The sequence below is a fragment of the Tursiops truncatus genome, chromosome 19, assembly GCF_011762595.2.
Source record: "Tursiops truncatus isolate mTurTru1 chromosome 19, mTurTru1.mat.Y, whole genome shotgun sequence".
Lineage (NCBI taxonomy): Eukaryota > Metazoa > Chordata > Mammalia > Artiodactyla > Delphinidae > Tursiops > Tursiops truncatus.
In genome coordinates, this window is record NC_047052.1 from 41,384,696 (window position 1) to 41,401,164 (window position 16,469).

The 16,469-nt window shown below is 57.4% G+C and overlaps 1 protein-coding gene across 1 annotated transcript in view; it reads right to left on the reverse strand.

The window, feature by feature from the left end:
• The window catches only part of PEPD (peptidase D), a 114,254-nt gene that overhangs the window by 83,624 nt on the left and 14,161 nt on the right, over positions 1–16,469 (reverse strand). The window contains exons 4-6 of the mRNA XM_033843973.2: positions 12,177–12,240; positions 6,364–6,411; positions 4,873–4,934 (exon numbers count right to left, since the gene is read on the reverse strand). Of these exons, the coding sequence (XP_033699864.1) occupies positions 4,873–4,934; positions 6,364–6,411; positions 12,177–12,240 (174 nt within the window). The remainder of the gene's footprint in view (positions 1–4,872; positions 4,935–6,363; positions 6,412–12,176; positions 12,241–16,469) is intronic.

Genomic DNA, 16,469 nt, shown 5'->3' on the forward strand with positions numbered 1-16,469 from the left:
AATGCTGTCGTTGTGCAGCTGGTACCCCCACTTCTGGCTGAAGGAGGGACAAGGACGAGGAGAGGGAAGGAGGTATTAGCAGGCTGAAAGGATTCCAAATCTTCAAAGCTTTCGGGATCCCTAACTATAAAAATAAGACTACTAAATTCAAAGTCTACCAAAGTGTTGTAGAATCAAGCCCTACTTGTGAAATATCAAAGAGATCACAGAGAGCCAACCTGGCTCAGAGTGAAGAACAGAGCAGGAGATGACATAAATAAAGACGGCAATATAGACCGTCTCCCATTCTGCCAAATATCACTTTGACGCTAGGAAAAGCAATGGCCTATCTCCTCAAAAGCCAAACACGCCAGTAAAATCTCACGTTACAAAACATACGTACATACACACACATGCACACACACACACAAACAGCAAGGTGACCAGGCACAAAGACAAAGATGCAAACACACAGACACACACAGAGACGGGCATACGCTTAGAAAAGAGGCGCAGGCAGACACACACAGATGTATATTCATGGACACAGGCAAATACATGCACACACACACACAAAGGCATAAACATGGACTAACACCCAAATATACACACAAACAGAAACACACAGACTCACACAAATGCACATTCAGACAGAGAAACACCCTCAGACACACACATAAGAGTCCAAAAGACATTCACGGCCATGTCAGTGGTTTAACTCAGGTAACGAAATTTGAACACTCCTTGCTTTCGCCTCTGTGCTAGTTAGAGCTTTCTATACCGAGCATGTAATAATTGTGTAAAAACAACAACAAAGCCCACCAGAGCCCATGAAGGTGGGCAATGTCCTGGGAGCTGAGGGTACCTCCCTGGTGGGCTCTAGCTGTGGGCTGGGTGATAGACAGTGAGTAGGTGAGCCCAGCCAGCCCTGCTCCAGCCCCTGGGCTCCTCCCTGCAGTTTCTAACTGGAAGATGGAGAACAGGTCCCAGAAGGCCCCCACTCCACCCACACTGGGGGCTGGGGCGGGTTCTCGTCTCCTCAGGAGACTCGGAGATTCCATGAGCCATAATCAGAACCTCAATCCAAACTGTTAACTTGATACATAAGTTAACAGTAACCAGAAAGCCACTGGTCCCCACACCACAGACTGGCATTTTATTGTAACTGTCGAGTTTTAATAATGTCCCTCTACTTCTTGGGTTTGAAAATTCACATCCCTGAACATTAATATTCCTGCATTAATAACCCCCAAATTCAGCAATTTCATACTTAACTGCTTATTTAAATGGAATTAATTTGTAACCAATCATCGTCAAACATGCAAGGCAATTTAAGTAAATGCCACAAGATAAGAAATGTGCTTATCCTGAATAACCAGCTAATGTAAAACAGCGACCACATTTCTCCGTCAGACAACGGCGTGAAACAGAGCGCTCTCTACTCGCTGCCCCCACCCAGGGCTCCTGGGCAGTCTGCCTGCCTTGGACGGAACTGCCTCAGGCCAAGAAGGCGGCCCATAGGCCACCTGGCCCCCCACAGATAATCTCTTTCCCTTCACAGCCAGGGTCTGTCCGTCTGTCTGTCTGAGGAAAACCTGCTCTCAAGTCCAGCACCTGGCGACGAGCACCTGACCCTGTCCTCTGGCCGGAGCCCACCACAGGCCCTGCTCCTTCCACCCCTTCCCTGGGAGCTGTCCGGGCGCCAATCCCGCCGTACAGGGAGCTGTGGCCAGGGCTGGAGTCAAACTCAGCACGAGGCCTACAGACTGTCCCCACCTGCTCCCTTCACCCCAGCATAATCACACCCTGGCTCCCCAGGGAGGACGAGGCCACACCCCTTGGTGAGCCCAGGGGCCCCTGGCCATGGGGAGATCCCAGTGCATGTCTACCGCCCCACCCCGCCTCTGTCTCCCTGCTCCCAGTCCCCTGCGACCCCACCACTGTGACACCTGGCACACCCCCTGCCGTGGGCAGCAGGCGGCCTGGCCCTGATATGGGAAGGCCAAGGGAGGTCTGAGGGCTCCCAGGACCAAAGCCACAGTCCCACCGAGGTGACAGTCCCAAGGCAGCCGACCCTGAGGAGCCACGTCTGGAGAGGTCACAGCTGGGTGGACAGGTGAGGCCACTGTTCCATCACAAGCTCCCTCCTGCCCCCAGGCCAAGGGATAAAGGTGGCCTGGGGCGGCCCATCAGGACAAACCGAGAGGCCAAAACCTGAACTTCTGCCAGACCAGGTCAGTGAAGGATCCAAGATGGGAGGTGTTGCAGAGAAGTTCAAAAGGGTCAAAAGCAAAAATTCCAGGAATAAGGCGCTTCATTAGGGCAGTGAGAAGCGGCCGAGGATAGAAGCAGCTGAGTGAGTATTAGAAAGTAGGACGACGGCAAGATTCATCTTGCATAGGAAACAGGCTATTATTATCCCTGCAAACAGCGGGAGGTGCTCACAGCTGGCAGGTGAATGCGGTCACTGAGCCGCAGCGGCTCTGGAGGACAAGGGCCTCTCCAGCCTGGCGCAGGGTCCGAAAAGTGGCAGAGCTGGGGTGGCTGGGAGACAGGGGGCTGAGCTGCACCCAGACCCCAGGAATACAGACACGACTTTCTGCAGGGAAGGCGCTGGCAGGGGGCCCGAGGTCAGTGGCCACAGTGCACCGCAGGGTGCTGATGGGGGGGCGGTACCCAAATGGAGCAACCCCTAAGGGCAGAGCTACACAAAGGGTGCCACAGTGGGATATAAGGCCCAGAGCAGGTGTGAGGGGACGGGAGGGGAGGCAGTACCACAGAGGGGCCGGGGGACCCCAAGGCAGGGAGGGCTCTCACCTGCGATACTTCAGCCAAGTCAGAAAACTCAGCCTGCCACATGGGTGTGGAAACGAATCCCCCCAGCATGGGGGCAGGCGCTCAGCCCACAGTGAGGGGCCTGGGGAGCAGCTCACAGCCAGCCCCCGTCTGGACTGGACCACGGGTTGGAGAGGGCCAGCCTGGGAGAGTGTGCAAAGTTAAGGCTCTCCAAAAACACTCCCAATGTGGGGTGGGGTGTTGGCCAAGCACAGGCTCCTCTGGGCTCTTGGCAGGGGCCACGGGGACTCAGGGAGCAGCAGGGCACAGAGGCTGGGGTCTGCTCAGTGGAGGGAGAGGTCAGTTCACACAGTGGCACTCCTCCCGGGGGAGTGGGGACAAGGCCTCAACTTCCACTGCTCACAGAGAGTGATGATGCCCCTGGAGTCCCCCACCGCTCCCCCAGAAAACCTGGGCCCCGGGTGCTTGAGAAGGCGTTCTCTGCAGCAGAGACCTCGGCTGGGAGGTGGGGCGAGAAAGACCCCACAGCTCACTGACATCCAGGAATCTTGTCATCGGACATCCTGAAGTCTGCTGGCCCACTACACAGCTGGGGAAACTGACGCTCAGAGGGGCACTGGGGCGTGATGGGGGCTTGTTCGGGGGCAACTGTTTATTAAGCACCGGCTCCACGCCAGGCTGCGGACAAGCGGGATCTCATTTCATCCCACGGCAAGCCCGAGCAGCACCATGCTTCCCGCGGGAGAGCTGAGGCTCAGAGGCAAGTTCTGCTAAGGTCACAGAACCGGTCGGCGTGGCAGCCACCAGGGCTCCCTCCTTCTAGCTCAGGGCTTCCCCACAAGGCAGTGAGACCCAAGTCGAGACTGCACAGGCCAGCCCACGGGACCAGAGTGTAGGCAGGTGAGCAGGGCACAGGAGCCGCCCCGCACCGGGCGGTGCTGGGGGATGAGGGGAGGCTCGGATCAGGACAGGCAGCAGGAAGCTGTGCCCCGTACCACTCCCCTCAAGGGCCTGGAGGAAGACAGCGGCTCCACGGCCAGCATCTCAACAAGCTGGGCTAATCGCTGCTGGTGTGGGAGGCGAGGCCGCTCTGGGGAGCTCCCAAGAGGATGCGGAGATGCGTGCGACGAGAAGAAGCACACCTGATGCCCCACCGCTCTTATCACTGGGGGAAGTGACACATATTTATGAGCTCATAATCCCTCCTCATCACATCACACATCACACATACGCACAGATTCCCGTGGCTCAGGCTCATACATGATTACAAGGCACTTCCTCGGTCCACCAAGGACAGAGGATGCCGGGGCGCAGAGTACAGGCTGGGGTGGGGGAGGGGCCGGGGCCGGAGAAACAGGAGACCGGGCGAGCTGTCCACACTCAGCAGCCCCAAGGAGCAGGTGCCTCCCCTCAAGGGCTCATCTGCTGCAGCCTCGGGTCCTACAGACCGCTCCCCGCAGGGCCAGGCAGCAGCCAGCCCGGGGACACAGGCATGGCTGGCAGGCGGCGCTCTCCAGGGGCCAGGGCAGGAGGGTGGCAAGGCGGGAGAGGTGCTGGCTCCCTGTGCCCAACACCTGCCCTCCTGCCTGGGGAGGCCTAGAAGGGGGAACAGAGCTGGGGGGCTCGGCCTGGGGCTACGCTGGGGAGCGAGGGCAGGTAAGGGGGCAGCCACCTGGGACTGGGGCAGCAGGGGACAAGGGGAAGCTATGAGCCAGGCTGGGGGAGGTCAGGGGCTAGGAGTGAGGGGAGGGGGATGATAAAAACGAAGACCACGGAGCTCAGAGCAGGTCCCTGGAAGGAAAACAGCCGCCCCACGTGTGTGCACGGTTGCCCAGGCTTCCCTAAGCACGTGGCGGGCCTGTGCTTTCACAGTAGAGCTTGACAGGGAAGTGGCATCGATCCTTAAAGTCAAGGTTGGAGTGAATTTAGGCAAATTGCTTTTCTAAGCATGTCCTCGCATCACCCAATCTAACCCCCTTTTTAGCATCCTCCTGTTTGTGTGTTCTGTGTCTAGTCTGTAGACTGGGCCAGCCTGCTGGTGAAGATGTGAGCTGATGGAGGATGAAAGGAGACGGTTCCCAGGGCCCCAGGACTCACTTGCTGATGCCCTCGAAGGAGGCCTCCCTGCAGATGCTGCCGCTGTCAGTGTTGACGCCGCGCTGGAGAGAGAGAGGGAACGTGAGGGCGCAGACCCGCCACACGGGGCGACGACGGGGAGCCCCCGCCTCAGCCCAGCCAACCCATCCCTTCCCGCCTTTCAGGTAACTCCAGGCCGGGCCCCAGCACAAGGGCAGCCCTCCTTTCTCTGCTGCAGCTTGAAAAGGAGAGAAAGCAAGGCCTCCTCCGTCCAAGCACCTTGCTGACCCCAGCTCGGGCTGCCTGGGCACAGGTGGAGGCTGGGCGAGAAGACCTCGGACCGGGACCACCTCCAACCACAAATCCCCCCGCTGCCCCAAGGCTGGCTGGTCTCCCTGTGCACGTGTGTGCACACACGCTCCCCACAGACAGTGTCCTGAAAAGCACCGTCAAATCCGGCCCTTCCAGAGACACGGGTGTGACCCGACTCAGGCAGGAGGGGCCTTTCTCCGTGACACTGAGACTGTGTTACATTCCTCTCCTTTCCCTAATTGTAAGGAGACTCCAGCTGGAACTTAGACAGCAGCGGAGACAAAACAAAAGATTCAGAGGAAAACGTGCCATCCCCAGAGAGGCCAGGCCTTTTAAATCGCCTTTTAATTCTTCCTCAAGACCTACAGGTCGATGTCTAACTGTATCCCCCCCAAAAAACACACTGAACCCTCCGTGACCACAATCATAACGTTTCTTCTCAGCCATCAAAACTGCAGGGTGGAAAAAAGAGATCACGTGTAGCGCTAACAAAAATAACTGAGAAAAACTATTTCGGTAAAAATCAATTAACAAAGGAGAGAAGGGTCACTTTGGGAGGGTAGAAGGGCTGCATACTCTTCATATTTGAAGCTCCCCAAGATTGAAGTATAAGAAAGCAGACTTCTCCTCGGAGCCATTTCACAGCCTCAGCACCCCCGCCCCACCCTGCGAGGGTGCACCGTGCACCCCTGCCTGCCCCAGGCTGCAGCAGGCCCTCCGTCATTTAGTGCCCCAAGTCCAAAATCTGATGCCACACAGCCCAGCACCCTCATGGGCAGAGGCAAAGGGTGTGTTCACCGACACACTCTACGCTGCACATTATTTGAAGTGCACGTTTTGATACGTTCTCTATCAACAACGGAGGAGAGACAGTGTGGAAGCAAATTGATATTCTACGTCCACAAACCCCAAGAGCTCAACCTGACACAAATACATCCTCCAGTCAGGTTTTAACCCTCGGAGTATGCGTGGCGTCTCGTCCACAGTGGCCTCGGGACAGGACACAGCCCAGGTCGACTGGAGAATGGAGGACGTGGTCCTGGACACGTTCAGCAATTCAGACTGAGCTGTCACTATTTATCAGCAATGACCCTTGTTTTCAATCCTCCCCACGGCCCTGACCTCTGCAGGGGCAAGCGGCTCCCTAAAGCCCCTCCCCGTACTCAAACGCTGCCTGGTCCCTGAACACCAGCCACTTACCAAAGTGAGGAGGACGGAGGGGCTCCGTGATGTCAGGACGCTGGCGATCTGAAAGGTCAGAAAGAAAAATCCACTTTAGTGCCACCACGTGAAGCCTGATGGCGAGGACATACCAGCGTTATTAAATACTGACAGCTCATCCTTAAAGCAGAAGTTTACAGAGAATAAGGGATTTCTGAAAGCCACACAGCTATCAGGTAACAGAGAGGGACTCAAACCTAAATCCGGCTTCCCCACGTGCTGCCCTGGCTCCGAGCCCCACACAGATCCCAGCTCCTAAGAGCCAGACCCACTCGCCCTCCAAGGCTAGCACCTCTGTTCATCTGCCTGGTCCCTCATGAAAGACCCACTGAGGCAATCTCTTCGGCACTGGTGCCCAGGGTAGACACCCTCCTCCCTGCCCCCTTCATCCCCCTGACCACATGGACTTGCCACCCCCAACCCCACATCCTCGCTTTCCATCCCTCCACGGCCCACTCAGGGCCCTGCACGCTGGCTGCTTCCCACCCGACCCCCTGAACGAGCTTGCCACGCAAGCTCACCTCCCCATGCCTCTGCCTGGGCTCACCTCTGCCTGGGACGCCTTCTCCCCATCGTAGCCGCTTCCTCAATTTGAGCTCAGGACTGAGGTCTCTGGTCCCCCGGCGGGTTGGTCCACTCCCTCCTCTACTGCCCCCCGGCCGGTCACACTGCCTCGGCCATGACATCCTCACCCCAAGGGGGCGGGCCACCCCGGTGGGACCACCTTCTTCCTCTCCTGGCCCTACCCCTGCTCTGCATCTTGGCCACTGCAGCTCCTACTGCACTGAGCCCCCTCCCCACGCTCCCACCTGACACAGGGCGGGAGTGAGGATTTGTTGTTTGTTGTTTCAACAGCTTTACTGAGTCATCACCGACATACTCTACACCGCACCTTATTTGAAGTGCACGTTTTGATAAGTTCTGACATATATGTATACATGCTTTTTAATACTGAGAGGCTCCCAGAGAAAACCTGGAAGATACCGAAAACTATAAAAAGATAAAATACACCTACAAAACCATCCCCTGAGACTTTTTATCTCTGCACATAAAAACAGAGATCTGTAATGACATTTGGATCATATGAAGTTACATGCTTCGCTTATTTCCTGTCATTAAATATGCTTCAAACACGCCATTTTTACCAGTCACTACTGCGGGGGATGGTAAACGTCCAGGGAACGCCTGATTCCACAGCCTGTGCCACTCACTGCAGGCTCATCTCATGGAACCACCCAGGAAGCTGGTACTGCAAAATGTCCAGATTTCACCAGTGAAAAGGCTTATGGGTTAATCTGCCCATAGTTAAAAGAGAGCACAGTGGTGGCTGCGTCATATTCTCTTAACAGATCTGGCATGGTTTATTTATTCATTCCTCTACTGGGCACTTACATTATTTCTAATGATTAACTTTACAAAGTATGCTCCGATGGGCATCCTGATATAAAGTCTTTACTTCCTTAAAAAAATAAATGACTTCCTTAAAAAAAAAAAATTGACCCAGTGAAACTGCTGGGTGACAAGCCCCATACTTTGTCAAGGTTTTGATGCTCACGGCCACATGACTCACCCTCCCACCCACAAGCCCAATGCTCCATCTCCCTGGACCCTCCTCGTTTGCTCAGTAACTGCTCTGAGAATGACTGAAGCCCAGCCTCTGAGCTGCACACACAAGGGCGTGGTGAGTCGCTAGCAGGCCCCAGGCCCTCTGCGAGGAGGGGGCGGCTCATTAGAAGGAACCAGAGCCGCACTTGGCCCTGGGTGTGCTGTTACGGCGACTGAAGGGTCTATATTCATCGGCACAGAGCGGTCCGTCGATTGCGGCAGCACAACCAGAGCACGAGTAGGCACTTGGGGACTGTATGTGCTATTGTCCTTGGAAGAGGGGAGCAGGATAACAAACGTGTGGGCTGCTGGTTTTTCTCTCGGCTGTGACTCAGGACGTGCTGCTTGGGGATAACGGAGGAGAAAGCAGCCCTCTCAATGCCACCCGATGTGCACACGGATGGAGGCGGCCTGACGCAGCAGGCCGGGCGTCTGCTGGTCCTGGCAGGGCAGCATCTTTTATTGATCGTGAACACTTGAGTGGGCCCTGGTTACCTCTGCGGCTGCAAAACCTCCCCCAGCCAGGCCGCTGCACCTGCCCTTCCCCGTGGAGACCAATCAGTGCTACCCTCTCGTCAGCACACCCTGATTCCCTGCCTCCGAAATTAAGGCGACGGACGTGAGGCAGCTATGCGTCACAGGTGGGAACTACAGCTCCGCACACAGGACGACGTGGCTCTGTCCACACGGGGCCTCATTTCCGTGGACCAGTGGTCACTGGGGACCCACCAGCTCTCATGAACCAGCACTGTTAAACGCCTTGCCTTGCTTCATGCCGCAGCATCAGTTTCCCAGGTAGCCTGGCCTCTCCGGCAGGTCGCAGTGGACGGCACACACAGAACTCTCCAGCGCCCTGTGGACCAGGATCCTCCCCTGGGGACAGTCAGAGGCTTCCCGTGGAGGCCTCACGCACCCTCGTGCCCAAAGCTCCCACCAGGCCTGCTGGCCACTCTTCAAGGGTGACGATCCAGAGAAAGGGGCTGGACAATCCTTGACCAGTGCTGTCAAGAGAGCCTGCACTGCTCCGGGAGCTGGGCTTCGCTGTGCAGAAAGCAAAGCTTTTAAAACTGAACCTTCTTCACGGCAGTCTGAAACAGGGCTGAACGCTGGTGGCCGGCAATGCATTTAAAATGTTCAATTTTGGGGTAATTCCTTGGCAGTCCAGTGGTTGGGACTCCGCACTCTCACTGCCAAGGGTCCGGGTTCGATCCCTAGTCAGGGAACTAGGATCCCACAAGCCACGTGGTGCAGCCAAAATAAATAGCTAAATAAAAATCTAAAAATAAAAATTTCAATTTGTTTCTAAAATTTAAATATTGGGAAAGACCACGAACAACATGGATTTGCAGCTACTCGTGAACAACTGGTGCATCTAGTAACCTGGGGCGAGCAGTCCCACACAGCATTCAGAGGGCCCGCCGCAGACCCCACCACTCCCTGACGCCTCTACCCACCGAGGCAGAGGCAGGCAGCATCCATCACTGTGCTGCCACCAAGGTCTCTTACATGCGAGCCAGTGACCCTGGCAACATCTGCCTGGTGCTATGAAGGAGAACACAAAACGTGCCCTCCGCCTGGCCAACTCCCGCCCCCTGCATACCAGCCACCGCACCGCACCTTGACGGCAATGCCTAGTAGCCCCTCTCAAGGTTCTCCTGAGCTCCCCCCTCTCGGGGAGCCACCATTCACTCTACCTTCTCAATAAACTCAGGATCACCTACAGGAGGCGGGAAACTAGATAGCCAGGTTTGCTACATCAGACACCTGTGCTGTACATGTGGTATCGAGTGACGGGCCGCGGCCTGGGGTGGGGGCTTCCTGCCCTCTTTCACAGGAGACAAGTGTCAGCTGCTTCTCGTCTGTGATTTGTGGCCAAGGCTGCCCAAGGTTGTTAGATCAAGCTGAGCACCACAGAACTGGTCCAGGGAACCCTTCCCCAACATAAAGGGCTTCCTGTCGCTTTCCATGATGGAGTAGCCCCAGGCACCCTCGAGTGCCTCCCAGCCCAGGTGTCTGTACTTGAGTCGGGCTCCATTTCAAGCCACAGAAAATCAAAGGCACTTGGGAGCCTTGTCCCCTCTGGAGGCGTGCCCTGCAGCATCCGCTCACTTCTGACAGGGCAAAGGCGGAGGTGGAGGGCGAGCTGCCGGGGTCCAAAGTTGGTGGGGTCAAATCCCAACCCTGGTACTCCATGGCCACGCAGCCGTGCACGAGGCCCTTCACTGCTCGGAGCCTTGGATTCCTCTCGACGGGGTGAGACTGTGGTCCACCATGGGACAGGGCGGAGGGAGGAGGGGATCTGTGTGAGCTGCCGAGGTTGCTGGAACCTGCAGGTGCCATCCTGGAGTGGAGCGCCTGTCCCACGGTCCACAGGAGCCCTCGCTTCCAATAAGATGCACAGCAGTAATCATCACAACAGGGCCGATTAACGATGACGGTGATGACGGCGCGGCCCCGCAGAAAGCACCGTGCTCTCACCGCCACTGAAGCCTTCACTTCAGATTCTGCTTCATAAATACAGACTCAGGTGAGCTGGTCTGCGGGGCTCTAATTCTACACTATCATGACAGGCTTTCCTGGCCTGACACTCAAGACCTCCTCTGTTTTACCTCATTTGGAGGCCGGCTCTCCTTCTCCCCAGAAATCACTGTGTAAATGGAGCTGAGTTCACGGCCACCGCCCCCCTACCCGCCCACCCCGGTCATAAAAGCAAAAACACCAGACTGTGGCTGGGAGGCTGCGGCAGAGAGACGCTCTGACTCGAGGCGCTGGGCCTCAGGGCCCATCCCAGGCTGCCCCCTCCAGGTTTCACACCGAGGAGACCCAGAAGGTCAAGGTCCCAAAGAGCAATAATGTTAAGATGCAGTTTACAAAGGTAGGAGGGATACACCCACCAGAGGAGAGGGTCAGAACAAAATCACAACTAAGGATGGGCATCCCTCTCTCTCTAGCACTTCAAAAATACAAGGTACAGTAAGTCCCCTACATATGAACCTTCAAGTTGCAAACTTTCAAAGATGCATAAGTACATTCCATCAACATCAGGCGTGAGTGAAATTGCAGCTTGCCCTGCATCTCCTATTGCTGATCTTTCAGCTCTACCATCTCCCACCTCCTCTCCCTCCTCCAGTCAGTAACTCCTCCTGCCTCTTCACTCAATGCCAGCCCGGCTCTTAGTGTATGACGACCTCTGTCTGGGGAAATGTGGCACGGAGGGGCTCCGTGCAGCCGGTCCTGCCAGGCCAGGGCTGCACCTCGGGCGGCGGGCACTCACCTCGGGGTGTTGCTGTTCTACCCAGCACCGATCTGCACAGAGGATGGGGCTTATGACAGCACCCAGGGACAAGCAGAGGCCTCCTGTGCGCCTGGCAGTGGTGCAGTATCAGGGGGACTTGGTCCCCCAAGGAGACGAGGGGGGCACATGGCTATGCTCTCACCTTTGCCACGGCCTGGCCCTAACAGCAGTGGAAGTCAGGGGCAGCCCCTTTTTTTTTTTTTTTTTGCGGTACGTGGGCCTCTCACTGCTGTGGCCTCTCCCGTTGCGGAGCATAGGCTCCGGACACGCAGGCTCAGCGGCCATGGCTCACAGGCCCAGCCGCTCCACGGCATGTGGGATCTCCCCAGACCGGGGCACGAACCCCTGTCCCCTGCATCGGCAGGCAGACCCTCAACCACTGCGCCACCAGGGAAGCCCAGGGGCAGCCCCTTTTGACTGCCTGGATTGGGGGACAGATTGATAGCCCCAGGAAGATAGTCACATACACACCCAGGCCACATGCCACTGGGCAATCATGCTGGGAAGAAGATTAAAGCCAGGGGTCCTCCAAGCCCACCCCATCCCGCAGGCCTCTCGCTGTCTGGGGCTCTTCTGACAGCGGCACCTACAGCTGGTGAGGGCCTGTGGGAAGGGCCTCCCAACGCGCGAAGGCCCATCCAAGCCTAATCAGACCTTCACAGAGACACCCTTCCTCCGAGCAGCTCAGCGGCCACATCCAAGGTGTAAGACACCGGCGACCAGGTCGGGCACTGCCCCAGCGAAGCAGGGGCCTCCCAGGGAGGTCTGAAAGGCATGTTTCTCGCCTGCTCTCTCCAAACAAGGGCACTGCTGAGGGGGCTGGTGGCTGGACCGTGCTGTCCCGCGATGTCCAGCCAGGCTGTTGCAAGGGGAGGAGTCGGCCACTACTGACCTCGTCTGTGTACTGGACGTCGTCCACGGCGTACTTCTGCTTGAAGTGCTCCTTGGAGTGGATCCTCAAAAAGAAGCACAGGAAACGCCAGCGTCAGGGTTTGGCCGCAGCTGGGTCCAGGCTGCCTTCTGAGCTCAGGCCAAGAAGCCCCGGGCCCACCCCTGCCCCAGCCGGCACCTGGCACCGAGCCGGTCAGCCCAACACAGGCTTGGAGGGCAAAGGACACTGGGCCAGAGTGACTGCTGAACCCCACCTGCATCCCTCCACCTTCCCCCAGCCAACCTCTGCTCCTCCTGCGAGCTCGTGACCCCGGCCGCCTGGGGCCAGCAGCTGAGGACAAACCTCCCTCTACTACCAATGAGAGCCCACCCACGCCGGGCAGCCAGCCAGCCCACCCACGCTTCGGGGCATGAAATTAGCTGCCTCCCAGGCCCCCACAGAGTCTCTTTTAAAGAAAAGTTTAAAAGTTAACATTTTAAAGAAGCCAGTAACAGTATTACTCACTGTGATGAGAAACATTCAAGCTTACTCATCGTCCCTGAAAAATCAGCCAGTGAGAAGACAAAGACGCAGGGCGGAGGAGGCTGGGTAGCCCTTGCCCGCCTCACAAAGGGCTCCTGGTCACGGCTGCACTGAGCAGGGCTGGTGGGTCCAGCAAGCACCATCCCCACCCCCACAGCCTCTTGGTAGGCAGATGAGTCAATGTCACTGCTGGTGACAGAGCTCACATCAGGAGCTCTAGCCGCCTGGAGGAAGGATGTCCAAGATGCACACACACATACAGACACACACACACACACACACACACACACCCCGTCCCACGCCTGGGCACCGCATCAGCATGGGGGATTCACTCCCATCCTGCCTGTGATTGCATGATATTCTAGTCACCAAGTGTCAGATCTGAAAGAAGCCTCAGAGGAAGCAGCAGATGGTTTTCAGATTGTGCTTCCTGGGCTCTCAAGGGTGAGCAGACGACAGGCAGGTGGAGGTGCCAAGGACGGTGTACCTGGGGAGGCCCGTAGGGGACAGGGAGGGAGAGCACTTTGGGACTCGGAAATGACCCCTCTAAAAGCAAGCTCCACGTGCCTCTGCAACACCACTGATCAACCAGCACCGCTACCCAGGGAACAGATTCCCACTCCCCTCTCTGAGCCCTGCGCCGTTTTCCTCTCTGCCCCAACAGGCGTCCCAGGCCGGACTGTGGCCCGGAAACACAGAGCACAAACCAGGGGCGGATGGGTGGCCTTGGGGGTCAGCAGCAGGGAGCTCACAGCCGTAGGCAGCGAGCCAGGCCGGGGAGACAGTGGTCCGCTAAGACCGGCGGCCTGGTGCCCCGAACCCTTTTTGCTTTACTGCCCTCTTGGCTTCTCTGAAGCGGGCACTGGGTATCAAGCTCCCGCTGGTAATTAACTCTGCACGATCCAATTGCATTAGCTTCTGCAATTGAGATGGGACTCAAAGTTAAAGGGCCAAAGGCTGTGCCTCCATTAGCACTGCCTGTAGCAGCCACGTGGGGCAGGAACTGATGACAAGCACCTTGCCTGGATGCTGGAGGCCCCGGCTCCAGGGCTTACTGCAAAGAGCTCGCTGACCCTTTGCTACCAAGCACTGACACCCTCAGCACAGCTGACCCTGCAGCCATTCACAAAAGCACGTGCCAGAAAGGCAAGAGGCAGGGCCACCGGTGTCATCACCACATTCACGCTGACTGCCCCAGCTCCAGTCCCCGCTCAGGACAGATGCCCGAATTCTCGGCAGCTCCCCAATTCACCCCTGGTCCCCAGTCACTTCATCCCCTCCAGCTGTGACAGGCATCAAAGGCAAACCCCCAAAATATTCAGGAAGAGCCAAGGACGTGCTTTCGAGACCAGCCTCAATGGTCCCTACAGAGGGGCGTCTCGGCCATTAGCCTGGACACTGGCCTTTCACCTCACCTCCCGTCGGGGACACGAACTCTCCCAAGCTGTCTTGCCAAAGGACACCTCAGGAAATGTGCTCCTGCCTGCCCTACCTGGGAGTCTTGGCAGTCAGGACTCAGCAGAGACCCAGGAGGCTTCAGACCTGGGAGCATCTCCGTGTATTCAGCCTGAGGTCAACGTCTTGACAAGGTGGAACCAGAGGAGGTGGGGGGACGAGGGGGAAAAGGAGAGGAGAACACGAGGCAGCTGTGATCTGTGGGCGGCCCCAGGGCTGTGCGCTTGCCTGTCCACCCCTCACCTACCAGCCACGAGCCACTTCACCTGCCACGGGAGCCAAGGAGTGGCAAGGGCCAGCCAGCCCATGGGGGAGCCGGCTGAAGCCATCCCAAAGTCCAGGAGCAAGTGAGCCCAGGGGCCAGCTTCACCAAATGCCCTTTGCCCACCTCGACGCACACTGGGCCTCAAGGGCCCCAGATCGCCCAACTAGCCACAGGCCTGGTTCTCAGCAAGAATAACAATTTGACAGATACAACCCGAAAAGCGGGGAGCATCTTTTCCGGCACTTTGCGTGTCATTTTTTCTTCTAAAGGGCAGAGATAATTAAGTTTGAATAGTACTTATTTTTCTTGTTTGGGGGCCAATTATAGTAAAAATCATTTAAATGTCACCCTAAGAGGTAAGGGTGCCATGCCACCACGTCAAGCCAGCCAGCAGAGGGGCAGGAGGAGGAGTGGCATGTGCCTGTGAGCCCTACAGAGCTGGCTGGAGTGCCGGGCCCACAGCAGCCTCACAGAGGGCTGCATGGAGCCCTGACTGCAGTTTAGGGTCCAGCAGGGCAGCTCATGCCAGACCCCGTCGTGTGGGAGATCCAAGTAGAAGCAACTGGATGGGAGAGGATGCGTCAGTAGGGAAGCCGACCCCACCCCAGAAACTCTTCCCTTCAAAAGGAAGGGGCAGCTCTGGCAGGAGAGAGGAGGGAGGGTGCCACTCAAAAGGGTTTGTGTCTTCAAGAAGGAGCCAGTGTCTGGGAACCCGGCCCACGCAGGCCTCTTTCACAGGCAGCTGGGCCCAGCATGCGACAGGGGAGGCCTTTCCCAGAACTCAGGGTCAGGGCAGGCGCAGCGAGTGCCCACACCCCGCGCGGGCCCTCCTGTGAGAAGGAGACTCTCAATTAATGCCCACGGTGCAGACACGGTGGAGCCCTCTAGGAAATGAAATTTCCAAGCGCAGGTCTAGCTGGCAAGCTGGGGCTAATGAATAAGTAACAGGGCCAAATCACAGCCGTCACCATCCATCTCCAGCGGCCGGAGCTGCCCGCAGCCACGTACAACGCAGCGGCCTCTCCTCCGGCTCACCGCCCGGCACCCCGCACTTGCCCCAGAAGGAAGTCGGCAACCATGTCAAGGCTCTATTAGCTTGTTAGAGAAAAGCAGGGCTCTCCAAAGCTATGCAGGCGCCTGAACCTGGGCGGCGAGGCAGCACTTCCCAGAGAGGCCGGTGAGGAGAGCAGAGGTGATGGAGAGGAGGCCCGTGGGCAGCAGAGCCCGGGGAGAGGGGCCAAACGCCTCGCCAGGCCTCAGGCTGACCGGGGTCAGGCTCCCCGCAAACCGCCTGGGGTCAGAGCCAAAGGAATTCCCTTGGTCCTCCTCAGGAAGGCCTGCACCCCTCATCAGTGCCCGGGGCGCCTTCCCTAAAGACGGGGGAGCCGCGGCCAGGCCGTCAGGCTGGCTGAGGCAGCCTTCGTCCTGTGACCCAGCTGTGTGTATGGGGTGGGGGCAGTGACTGTGAAAAAGTACACCCCAAACACCCCACAGACACACCACCCCACAATCCTACACCACACACACACACACACACACCCCAAACACCCCACAGACACACCACCCCACAACCCTACACCACACACACACACACACACACACACACCCCAAACACCCCACAGACACACCACCCCACAACCCTACACCACACACACACACACACACACACACACACACACTCCACCCCGCCCACACACCACCCAGCACACACACTACACCACACCATACCCCAACAAACATACCCACACACATCACACATGCACACACACTGCAGACACATACACACGCACCACAGCGCACATCAGCCCCCATCCCAGAAAGTGCAGTGCTCGGGGCCTCAGCTCTGGGGACAGCCCCTCCTCCCTACAAAGCCCAGGCCAGCCACACTGTCTCACGTTCCAAGCCCGAGGCCTCAGCCAGGGATGGGAGCAGAAAACCGCCAAGGCTCCAAAGGTTCTAGGAGGGTCGCCCAACCTGGCCCAAAGTTGCTCACCCTCTGTCAGTGCTGCAACTGCCCAAGGAGGCAATTTCCCACCTGCTTAGAGGACCCC